General features: G+C 41.5%; 2 protein-coding genes across 2 annotated transcripts in view; both read left to right on the top strand.

Annotated features, from left to right (window-relative positions):
• The window catches only part of LOC132981685 (transmembrane O-methyltransferase-like), a 244,968-nt gene that overhangs the window by 131,007 nt on the left and 100,689 nt on the right, over positions 1-13,272 (top strand). The gene's annotated exons all lie outside the window — the stretch shown is intronic.
• nanos1 (nanos homolog 1) lies at positions 2,968-5,442 on the top strand. The gene has a single exon (XM_061047656.1). The coding sequence runs from the start codon at positions 3,122-3,124 to the stop codon at positions 3,800-3,802; it is 681 nt and encodes a 226-aa protein (XP_060903639.1). The 5' UTR covers positions 2,968-3,121; the 3' UTR covers positions 3,803-5,442.

Raw genomic sequence — 13,272 nt, forward strand, 5'->3', positions numbered from 1 at the left:
TTTGTGCACACCATGTACAGAGGCTTAAGTCCACCAAGGCAGGTAGGTCCAGGTTTGGATCTCTCCTTTTCCGCGTGTCATTCCCCCCTCTCTCTCTCTCCCTCTCTCTCTCCCTCTCCCTCTCTCTCTCTCTCTCTCTCCCTCCCTCTTCCTCTCTCTCTCTCTCTCCCTCTCTCTCTCCTCCCTCTCCCCCTCTCTCTCTCTCTCCCTCTTCCTCTCTCTCTCTCTCTCTCTCTCTCCCTCTTCCTCTCTCTCCCTCTCTCTCCCTCTCTCTCTTTGTCTCTCTTCCTCCCTCTCTCTCTCTCTCTCCCTCTCCTCCCTCTCCCTCTGTCTCCCTCTCCCTCCCTCTCTCTCTCTCTCCCTCTCTCTATCCCTCTTCCTCTCTCTCCTCCCTCTCCCTCTCTCTCCCTCTCTCTCTCTGTCTCCCTCTTCCTCTCTCTCCCTCTCCCTCTTCCTCTCTCTCCCTCTCCCTCTTCCTCTCTCTCTTTGTCTCCCTCTCCCTCTCTCTACTACTCTCTCTCTCTCTCTCCCCCTCTCTCTACTACTCTCTCTCTCTCCCTCTCTCTACTAATCTCTCTCTCTTTCTCTCTCTGATTTCCGACCCTGTCTCTTGAATGAAGTCACACAAAGCCCAAAAATAAATCTTGAAAAAAGGAAGGTGCAAATTTGACTTTACATGTATTATTAAATGTTTAGTGGAGTGCATTATATTGGAAGGTGTTCCTAACAGTTTGCTCCACTCGTGTATGTCAATGGCGTGGGTAAATATTAGGAACAACTTTCAATATTATGAACTCCTGCAAACAACCACCCACCACTAATTCAATCACATCTAAACGTATACAGTTATCACCTTTGAGACAAAGACTGTAAGGGGAAAAGCTTTGTAAAAGTAGAACTGATACCACAACTTATTTCTTCTATTTTTTCTTCTTTTTTCTTTTTTCTTTTAACATGTCAATACCAAGCGGCAACCTCAGGTGCTGAAAAATGATGCAAAAGTGCAAGAATCCTGCAGGACTTGCAGGGTCCACTTGAAACTGGGCACAAGAGACCCAGAAGTCAAACACATACCCGTTCAAAAAAAGCCTGATTTTACAGCAGAAACTAACATGTGCCTGGTACAAAAATGATATTGGTCAGATCGGTTATTTTCCTCCTGTGCACACACTGTATGATGGAATTCATTTTTGTGATTTTTTTTCTTTATAACGCATCCGTTCTGATTGACAGGTGGGCGCGGTGTAACGGTTTGTCGAGGAGGCTTAAAAACCCGCCTCAGCTCCAGCTCTCAGCCTGTCGTTAGATTGACTGAAAGTTAGACTGAGACAGGATTTCCAACATGGCGGCTGCTGCCAATCAGCCTCCAGAGTCCCCTGCAGGAACAGACGGGTGACGTCACTCAGGCTTTGTGCGGTCAATACTAAAAGAAGTTGCAAAACCAAATTAACCACACTTGTTTGAAAGGGTTTGTCATTTAGTCATCCTTTCCAAAACAAAACAAAAGAAACTGCATTTTCTATCATGTCTTTGTTGCTTTGTGTCATTTTCTCTCTGAAATGTTTTTTTTTTTTTAATAGTTTGTTCTGTTAATTAAACTGGTGAAGCCTGCTACTATACACATGTGATCATATATTTGTGTTATGTGTTTTCACATGAGCTGTGCACTTGTAAACTGATATAATTTGGGCTCAGACTCCTAACGTCATTGCCTGATTCGGTGCCGTGTGTTTACGCGCCCCTCTCTCTGTTTTGACCTTTTATTGCCTCGGTGGAATCTAAATATATGAACGACATCTGGCTGGTGGAGCATCATGGGTAACTTTCATCTGGCAGCCAGTGGCCGTCATTACTGTAGGTTTTTGTTATGAGCTCTCATTCATTCAGGGGCAGAAAAGGAGGGTGAGGGAGGAGGGGGGAGTTCTGAATTGAATGAAGTGACCTGTATCTGCACTCTGCTGCCCCCTGTCGAGAGTCTGCGCATGTTGTTTACATCCTGACTTACTGTAGTGAGTGTTTGTGTGGATTTTATTACACCATCTGACATCTAATAGGATTTGTACTCACTTGAGGTCTCATAAAAAGGTTGTTTACTTCTTCCAGAATGCATAATTGTGCAAAGTAAACAGACTTGTGATGCTAAATGGGTTATACAGTTTTCCAAGAGGCGATTTTCTACACACAAATCCAACTTTTCAATGTTAAAATGGATTTAAAATGACACCTTTTAAACTTGCAAAATGCAATATCCATGTTGTAATCATTTTGAGCTAGTACAGTGTGATACTTGGAAAATACTTACAATTGTTATTTTGAATTTTTTTTTACAAATAAACCCCCCTTTTGCTGATTTGTACGTTTCCTATTGGAGCTGCAAATCTCTTCAGCAAGATGGAAACATGGAAACTTGTGAGTTTTCTTAATAGCTTGCTCTCTTATTGACTCGATTCTCACATAATAGGATGCATCAGCACAGATAATATCTCCCAGGACAGTGATAGGGGAGGCTGCTGTTTGGAACAAAGGGCCTCTCTGCTCCCTCCTGACACACAAGGGGTTAAAGCGTGTGAACGCCCGAGTTGGCGTTGGCGCACTATATGATTAACGATATTGATTCACAAAAACCTGCAGAATTGTAATGTTTTACTACCAAGGGGGGAACAAAGAGCAGAGCTATCCTGCCATAATTGAGCGTTGCTTGCGCTGAAATGATGTAATTAACTACTGTACGGTTTGTGCGCGATTTTTTTTTTTGCTGCGTTTTTGCCCAAACTACTTTTTTTTATGAAAATGTCTAAATTCTTGAACAGCCAGAGTGGTGATTGATGTAGACAAAGAGCCAGCCTGCTGGAAAACAAGTCTGTCCAAATGTGGCTTTGAAGAAAAAGGAGGCTGCTTTCAACCTGATCAGAAACTTGGTTTTTGAAGGGAGAGCGGCCCCGCCCTCTTGCTCCTTATAACCAGAAAGCCTGTTTGCTGGACGCTCAAACACAACAGGAACACTGGAGACCACGTCGCTGTGCATGAAACCGTTCCTGGAGACCAACTCTGGCTACAAAGACTTTACGGATTACTCTGGTTGTTTCACCCTGTGACCGCGAGCGAACGACCAGAAGTGACCATGGATTTTCTCAATCACAACTACTTGAATGCGCGCAGCCCCTATGACTACACTTTTAATTTCTGGAACGACTATCTCGGGCTGACCACGCTGGTCACGAAGAATAACAAGCTCAGCATGCCCCAGAACCCGAACTCCATCACCGAGTCCCTGAAAGCGACTTTGGGTTTGGATGATTCTCCTGCGTGTCCGTGCGTAATCGCGGGCGGCGTTGTTGGAGAGAGCGGGCACATCGACTGCTGCTGCCCGTCCGGGAGCCCCCCTCCGGCCTCCATCCTGGACTTGAAGGAGCGTTTCTCGATACTGAGCCCCTTCCAGAACCAGCTCGGGGTCCAGCCTGAGCGGGAGATGGGCTTCGGTGGGAGCTTCGCCGGGTTCGATCTGTTCGGCATGGAGAGGAAGATGCGTAAGCCCGCCTCTCGGAGCAAGCAGGAGCCCAAAATCTGCGTCTTCTGCCGAAATAACGGAGCGCCGGAGGAGGTGTACGGCTCCCACGTCCTGAAGACTCCGGACGGCAGGGTCGTGTGCCCCATTCTGAGGGCTTACACATGCCCCCTCTGCAGTGCCAACGGGGACAATGCCCACACGATAAAATACTGTCCTCTGTCAAAAGACCAGCCATCCCAGCGACCATTAAAGGGAGGCAGGGCTGTGGGTGGTAAGAGGATGAAAATATTCTAAACATGACTATAAAGTAAAACGAATTGCACTGAACAATTTCCAGATGACTGTTTTGATTTAGCCTTTATCCCAGTTACATAAAACATATTGATTTTATCTTTTTTTTCCCTCTAAGATCTCTTATATTTTTATAGTTCTTTTATCCACATAGAATCATTTTATGCTTTATACATTGGATTTATTTTTCTTGCTAGTTTGTAGTCATTTGAGCGCTTGCATATAAATATACATGTATGAATAATCACAAAGTGTGAATACGTTTAAAGACAAAATATTTTGGTCATGTAGGGAAACACACTGACATTGGCCGAGGGGATGAATGTCATATTTCAACAAGTATTTTTGTACGGTGAGCTAAGCTCGCCACTATTTTTCCTTTTTCTCGTCTTAGAAAACCAAAGTTATGTTTGCCATTAAAGAAGCTCAAGAATGTGTCATTACTGAGTACTTTGTGTGCGTCTGCCTGGAGAGGAGGAGGAGGAGGAGGAGGAGGAACTCTTTTGATCCCATCTGCCCGCACTGAAAGAAAAAAAACTCCACAGCATATTTTCCAACTTGCTCTAAAAGTTGACATTCAATCTCGCAAGGCAGGAAGAAAAAAAAAAAAGACAATGTGGCCTCTGTTTGGAGCTCAGATTCTCCAGGGAGCATTATAATCAATTGTTGCCAAGCCAAACCTCTTTTTCCAATCTTCTGTTTGACTTTTTAGAGCAGTCAGAGATACTAGCCTTCATTTCTTTATGTTTACATTCCCAAATAAGGGCGACACACTGGATTTTCTTGTCTCTGTCAGGTCTCCTTTTTCTCTTTCTTTTTTTTGTTTTGTTTTTAATTTGCCCTGACAATGTATCCACCAGAGAGGCTCATGGGCAAAGTCCCATTGACCTCTCCCTCTGAGAGCAAATGAATGTTAACAAACAACAACAACAACCTGTTACATCCCATCATTTCATTGACTGAAGAAATCCCAAAAAAGATGCAAAAATGTTGTGAATGTATGATCGAGCGTGTCACTTGCAGGACTGCACATTTCTGACAGTTTTGTTTACCAAAGGAATACAATAGCATTGGAGAGACGAAGAGAGATTTGCTGTATTGTACATAAAGTGATGTTTTATTCAGTATTTTAACATTACAAGTGACTTCAGAGGGCGCTACCTCAACCACGATTTTGTACTTAACATGTCAAATGTCAACAGCAGTTTATTGATATAGTGCTGCCATTTATAATAAGGGGTTTTTTGATAGTATTTTTGATCTTTGTATAACATAATTGTATTTTCATTTTTGTTGCATTTAACATGATGGAAGTGAATTTCCAAGAAGCTATAAGCATTGCTCACCACAAGGTGATTGTCTGTAAATAATGATTATGATGACCCATACTTTGGAAAAGTTTAGTTGTTACATGTTACATTCTTGAGAGTGTGTGTGCCAGAGAGTGCATATTTGACAAAAAGGCTGACAAAAAATGTGCCACTTTTAACAAGAGGTTTTTTTGATTAAATGAATAATAGAAAAAAAAAAGAAACACTGTTGAACTTTGTTATTTATATTTTACCACAATTTCCTGTATGCTGCTGTGCAGAATAACAACATATGAATCCACTAGAGAAATAAAAACTTATCAAATATTTGCATCCATGTGGTTCTTGGTGTGTTTTTTTCTCAACACTGAAGTCATTTTGGAAATATGAAACCCGCTTTTTTTTTTAAAAAACGTCTAAAACTTCTCTTCTACTGACTGATTGAGAGATTTACAGGAATGTCAACTAAAGCACATTTACAGGACTGGCCCCTCTCCCCCTCACTATACCCTGCTGACTGCCTCACTGCCTCACACACAAAAAAAACTGCATGTGGATAAAGTAAAGAAGTAGAAGCCAAAAAACCGAAAAAAAAAAACCAACAACATCCCTTTAACCTTTGCTTTTGAAAAGTCAAGCTGATCCGGCATCGTCCAGATTTGTCTCTGCAGGACAAACACAGTGCCATGCTTGTTCGTCTTTGTCGCTGTTTAGGGAGGTCTGCCCACACACAAGAATGTCTTGGCTTATGCCTCGCCATTCAAACGGATCATGTTTGCACTGAAGTGGATTGAATAGCTGGCCCTTCTCTCTCTCTCTCTCTCTCTCTCTCTCTCTCCGCCTGCCATCTGTGGAATGGCTGCTGCAGACATATTAAGGGGGCTCAGAAAAGGCAGGAAGCTCTGCTGCTGCTGCTTCTTGTTTTTTTGTACACTGTTGTGCAGCTGTGAGGGCTTATGACTTGGTTGTCTTACAAAATTTCCCGTCGAATGAGGGAACAATAAATAGAATCAGATGAAGCTCATGAATGGGCTTCACTGTCTGCGGCCTGATTCACCAGCAAAACAACCTCAGACGTCGGTAATTGCTGCTGACGTGGAGCATACAGTAGAAAAAAAACACATCAAGTGTCATCCACACCTTTAGCTCCCCCTCCCTCCCCTCCTCTCTGCTCCCCCCCCCCTCCTCTGTCTGTCTTAGCGCCTCTCTCTCCAGCTGAGGCTGCAGCATTAAAAATGGATGACTACTAAGTGCAACAGGGATTTATCTCTGTGAGAACAGCGGTGAAGAAAAAAAAAAAAAAAAAAAACCCTGACTGGGCTAGCATTTCATGCAAACACAGTCGGCTAACAGGTCTTATTCCCTCAGAGCACACAGCCTCCATTAGCCGCTCTGCACACAGGGCCCCAGCTAATCTATTTAGAAGCACCATTTATGAGATATGTATCTTTCATGACCGTATAATATGTCTTAGCTGGCTGTTTTTCTTTGAGCCAGAATGCAATTTGTGTGCACAACAAGTCCCACTGCAGAGAGAAGAAGTGAGGCAGGATTGTTTTTTTAAGACGCAGTAAAAGTTTTTTTTTGTTTTTTTAAAGATGATTGAGGAAACTGTTTTAATTAAAGGCGGCGTTATCGGTCAGGTGTTGACTCAGAGTCATTATCACCGTGAATCCCCCTCTGGCAGCTGATTAAGATTGAGCTCATGCTCTGCAGCAGTAGAGTTAGTCTTCGCTGTTAATGTGATTTAGACGACTCATTAATTCACACCGCTCAACGTTATGGTGGCGACACAGAACGCTTTCCTGTTTAAAGTGCTGTACTAAACGCACAGTGGAGCAGTTGTTCCTGACCACTACATCTCAATTTGTTGTGCTCAGCTTCTCTGTCCTGCACCCTGTTCTTAAAACTGGCAATCTCCACGATATAGCTCCATCATATCTCTCTGCAGAGGAAACACAGTGACTGTGGTTTTCTGCAGGCTGTAGCCTACAGATATATCCCACTAAAAGATGACACTTTTTTACGACATGTATTTACAGAATCCTGATTTCAAAGATGTTTTTTCTCATTGTTTACATCCATTTCTAATGATGTTAAAGTTTTAAACTGCACCACGGTCGCTGTTATCTTTTTCCAGCTTCATGTGTAGCCGCATCTTATCACGCCCTCAGTTAGTCGAGCTAATTAAAGCTATGCAAGATAACAGAAGAGACACCCCGCTGAGAGTCTAATTTAGTCAATAAACTAGCTTGACATCCTGTTTCCAGGTTAAAACGCCCTCAAAAGTATAACTTATCTTATTCCCTAGGGTTTCATGTATTAATCCTGATGTGCAGTAACACAGTGACTGATCTTTAACTTCACCTGTGAGGTCATTTTAAATGATTTTATCCTCTGTTTATGTTTGCAGCATGGGCGGTTCTAGGCAGGGGCCAACAGGGGCCAATGCCCCTACAACACTGAGATTGGTCCCCCCTGTGTCCACCCCTCCTAAAGGAAGAGCCCCCCTAATAACACATACACAGTATTTGACACAACAACTGGACTCACAATCTAGTATTAAATACTGAAACAAATATAAATCATGGTATTTTATGATGTGCGCTATTATTTGGCATAATGTTTTTTTTAAAACGATCATCTTTGTCTTTTTTTCACCTGGGTTTAATGTTCCCCTCTGACAAAACAACTGGCCCCAGTTTGGCCCCCCTCAGTAAAAGTGGTCTAGAACCGTACTCAACTGCAGCCCTTAGTGGCAAAGTTTACAGGAAAGGAGGTGGGGTGATTAGACTTTGAGGTGGGGGAACAATAAATTCAACTGCAGCTGTAGACATAGATGTTGTTCTAGACTAAGACTAACAAAATGTCTCTTATTTTTAAAGTGTTTGGGTACAAGTCCGACCTCTGGCTCTTTTGCCGCATGTCATACTGAACTCTCTCTCCCGATGTCCTACTCTATATCCAAAAGAGAATATGATGATTTTCAAAACATTGAAACCTCATATTTCAAAAAAGGACAACCGATCCAATGTTGAAAGTTAAAATCTTATGTTTTGGGGAAAAATAAATGTCCAATTCGGAATTTTAAAGTCTTTATATGTGATTTTTCACACTTAAATATAATATAAATCAAGTCTATCCTCTGAAAATAACTCTGTGAGTCATGACTGTCTACAATGGGTGTAACACCCGAGTCCCACTGTCTGTGATGTTTTCAGAGTTTTCAGAGTCCTATCTTCAGTTTGTTTACATCGCAGGGACGGCCGGCTGACTCCTCCCCTCACGTATAAAAGTTGTTTAATTGAGGGACTAGAGAAAAGAAGAATAACATACTGTACTCACTGCTTAACTGTGTTTCTAGATCACGCTCATTTCAGGTAAATTTACATGCAGTGTGAAGATACGAGCATAATAAAGATCGCTAGCATTAGCATGCTAACACAACAATGCAGCGCGAGTTGTTTTGGTTTCATGCTGGTGCTCAAGGGCGACATCTGCTGGATCAAAAAATCACATATAAAGCCTTTAAGTCAGCAACACCTTAGTTGTGACTGGAAAAGTTGTGAAATGCTAAAAGAAAACACCTAGTGCAACATCTCACAATGAATAAGGTTGCCTGGTAACAGGTTAGTAACATGATGAGGTATAAAAAGATGAACCCAGAGAGGCTGAGTCGCTCTGAGGTGAGGATGGGGGAAATGAGCTGGAGGATAGCAAGATTCAAGAAAAACCTTTCCCAACGTAAGATTGCAAAGAATCTAGGGAATGCATCATAATATCAGTAAACAGATCCAGAGAATCTGAAGAAACATCTGCACGCACGCAGGGGACAAATATTTGTATCTTCTGAAAGATCATGATAAGCATGTGAGTATAATGTGGCAAATTCTGTGTTTAATTAAAAGCAGCTTCTAAAGGGAGGAAACAGATGCAGAGGGGAGTCACAGACGGATATTAAAAAAAGAAGATACTCGTGATAAAAAAAAGAAACTATCCACATCTTAGAAATGTAAATCCATGTGTGCACTTCATTTCCTCTTCACACAAACATTTGGACATGCTCATTGTCTATTTTTTTAGTAATACAGAAATCTTTTCTCTGTACCCTCAGCACATTAAAGGCTTTATATGTGATTTTTTGATCCAGCAGATGTCGCCCTTGAGCACCAGCATGAAACCAAAACAACTTGCGCTGCATTGTTGTGTTAGCATGCTAATGCTAGCGATCTTTATTATGCTCGTATCTTCACACTGCATGTAAATTTACCTGAAATGAGCGTGATCTAGAAACACAGTTAAGCAGTGAGTACAGTATGTTATTCTTCTTTTCTCTAGTCCCTCAATTAAACAACTTTTATACACGAGGGGAGGAGTCGGCCGGCCGTCCGGGCGATGTAAACAAAGTGAAGATAGGACTCTGAAAACTCTGAAAACATCACAGACAGTGGGACTCGGGTGTTACACCCATTGTAGACAGTCATGACTCACAGAGTTATTTTCAGATGATATACTTGATTTATATTATATTTAAGAGTGAAAAATCACATAGAAAGCTTAATTGCATTTGCGCCTAGTTTGAAATTACTACATTCAATTGCAATAATTACTTTTTTTAGTCTAACTGTGATGGCTGGTGTTGTTTTTTTAATCATCTCTTGTTGACCACAGGAGTCAAATTTTTGATTTAACCACCAAAATCTTCACATTTCCACACTGTGTTTGCTTCATACTTTCTTATACTGCCATTAAAAAATGACTCAATCTGACAAAAGGCCTTTTTCTTCATTGACCTCTTTAATAGTCCTGAAGGTATGTAAGACGTTAGAGAGAAGGGGAATTCATGTATGGGTCCCATCGGCTCTCAGAGAACAGGTATAGATGATCAATCAATCAAACTTTATTTGTATAGCACTTTTCAGACAACAAATGTATCCCAAAGTGCTTTACATCAACATTTAATCAAACAGCAACAACATGACTCCCTCCCCCACCCCTATCCCACAATCCAAAAACTAAGATAAAAATAACTAGGTAAGAACAGGTGCTGAGGAAACGCTATCATTCAATCTAAATGAGGAAACACAGGAGGTTCACAAAATGTAATAAAACTAGATGAAATGAGATTCAGTTAAAATGATTTACAGCTCTGTTCATTGTCTCTTCATGCTGCCACGTTTGCTGCAGAAATATGAAGGTTATAAAGTGATTATGATGTTGTTGTTGTTGTCTTGTGAAAATCTGGAAAATGCAACACTCCAAACGCCAGCTCTGTTAACCTCTGCATTCTGTGTACTAGAGCTAAAACATTCAAATCTTTCCGTCTCTTCATGCAGGACAAAGCAAACACTGCAGGTCTCTGCTAAATGACCTAATGGTCCATTTGCATGTTATCCTTCTCTTTTATTAACCCACACATGACAACAGTGTGGACGCTTCATTATGACTTACAGATCTGGAGAATCTTTTATTGGTCCCTTCATTTCCCAGAATACACTTGTAAAAAAAAAAAAGATGCCTCTGTCGCCTAGCAACTCCTGGGAGGGAAATGGGCAGCAGCTGTAGAATGAGAGTCGCTCCATGAAGAGGATAGCATCTCCAGCCTTCACATCTCATGCCTTATTGGAACATTTGGTGCAGGTTTGATTTTTAATTTAGAGGATAAGGATTCTTAGCATGAATGCTACTGCCCCGTGTGGTGACCAACGGTATTACAAAAACAATCATATACCTGTTTTTTTATTTTTTTTATGACACTTCCTCCTCTGTGTTATTCGAAGGCGCTCATGTGGAAGAAATCAAAATGACGAGTGTGTTGTTATTGAACTCTCCATCAGCATCACGGGAGCTGACCGTTCGCCGGGCTCTGCAATAACCGCCCTGTCCCCTCCGAGGGCAGATTACAGCTTTGATGCCGTAATTGAAATTTCACAAAGGATTTATTTGAAACCAAAACCCGCCGCTGTTTAAGTGAGGCGGACAGGTTATTAAGTTTCTTTCCCAGCATGAGCAGCTTTACTTCTCAGTGGCTGTTTCACCGCTGCAGATGTACTGTCAGCTGGAATAATCCTCCGATTCTCTCGTCAGTATCCGCTGAAGATCTGCACCAGTGAAAGAAACACAAAATCACATTTATTTAGGAAGCATTCAGTATTTTATCGAGAGCATTTTCTCTGCAATATTGAACTGAATTAAACAAAAAAAAAATCATGTGTCTGCCTTCAGTCTCAGCCTCGCTCTGGGCAGATCATCCTCTATTATTATTAGTCTATTTTTAGACAGTCCACTAAAATAAGACAGGACAGCAGGGCGCTTGTTTTTTTCTATTCAAATCTGTGCGTCTTTGTTGTTTAAAAATACTTCCAGGAATTCAATTTCCTCCAGAAGAAGTCCAACAAACAACGGCGTCTTATGTGGATAACAGAGATGAGATGGCAGAGATGATAAAACCTGCTCAAACATGAGTTTTTTTTTTTTAATGCTATCTACTCCTAATGTCCTGGTTTCAACCGTGATTTTTTTTTTTTTGTTGACATACATTCTTAACATTGTAATGTCTTAAATTGCAACACAGCAGCTGTTGCCATTCATCTCGTTCCAGTGTGTCTTGCTTCACCCTTTATAAGCCGAGATAAACAAGGCTACTGAACACGATATGAAATACGACCCTAGAAGGGGCCAAAAGAGTCAACAAACGAGCACAGAGAGAAACCAACACATCACCATTTTAGTCTATATACTGTACTCACAATCCTTGGCTAGGCCTTCAGAAGTATATTTTCCTTTATTCCCCTGGTGAGGATTTATTATTCATGATGTACACGGCTGCATGACACGGCTCTGTATGTGTCAGATAGTAGATTCTGTAAAGTTACAAAATTGCCCGACACATTAAGTCAAACTGCAGCGTCTTGAAGATGTAGAAGAAGGAATGTGTCGGGCACTATTTGATGACACGACCGGCATCACATCTGAATGTACTGAGCACAAAACATCTGCTGGGTTTCTCAGTTTACTCGTGCTGTCAGCCGCACACAGCTGATCTAAAATCCACAGAAAAAAAAAAAAACATCACAGAAACTAAAGATCAAAAAGTATTAAATCTTTAGAAGAATGTTTTCCTTTCCATCTCGGGGCTTTTTATAATCCCTTAGTTTGTGATTCATCATTTGGATCACAGAGGAGTGCTTTGTTTGACACTACCGGTTGTGTTATTGTTTTTAGTTGTTTTCTAACCACTGTAAATCAGGACTGTCACTTAAGCCCTCTCAGGATTAGATCATTCAGCGATTAGAGAGCAGCAGGCTCTCTGGAGTAGACAGTTTGATTTTCTAAAAATTGAAAAGTGAAGCAGCTGACTCAAACACTCAAGCTCATAAGGCAACAAATATCAAGGAGGGAACAATATCTCAAGAGAGAGTTACAATTCAAATCGATTTGACAAAAATATACATGTTGCATCTCTCTTTTTTTAACCAGCAGGGGGCACTAACTGCTCGCGGCTTCTCTTGGCCGATGTCAACAGCTGAAGAAGATAAGGAGGAAATCGTGAAATAATTACATCATGAAGCCAATATTGTGATATAAATCGTATCGTGAGTTGAATGTATCGTTACAGCCCTACTAATTATGACAAAGGTTGTATATTTTGAGTCGTGATTGATCGTTTGCAGTTTGTCATAAAAAGTACAATCCTGCTTTTGTGATTTGGTACATACGGTTCAGTACAAATCTGGAGGTGCCTTAATTGAGTCTTTTCTTGTATTTTCTTGTCATGGCTCTAGCATATCTCAGCTGTCATTGGCCGAGAGGCGGGGTTACACCCTGGACTGTCCGCCAGTCAATCACAGGGCTGACATCCAGACACAAACAACCAGCCACACATTCACACCTACGGCCAATTTCAGAGTCACCAATTAACCTGTCGAGCATGTCTTTGGACTGTGGGAGGAAGCCGGAGAGAACCCACGCATGCACTGGGTGAATCTGCAAACACCACACAGAGAGGCTCATGTCAGATGGGGATTCAAACCAGGAACCTCCTCAAAAAGCAGATATGGCCCTCTGTTGGTTAAAAAGAGTATTGCAGTTTTTTTTTTTTGGCAAATCGATTTAAATTGTCCTTATTTGTGTAGATTTGTTTTATTGTATTATCAGGTATCA

The sequence above is a fragment of the Labrus mixtus genome, chromosome 10 (genome assembly GCF_963584025.1).
Source record: "Labrus mixtus chromosome 10, fLabMix1.1, whole genome shotgun sequence".
NCBI classification, from domain to species: domain Eukaryota; kingdom Metazoa; phylum Chordata; class Actinopteri; order Labriformes; family Labridae; genus Labrus; species Labrus mixtus.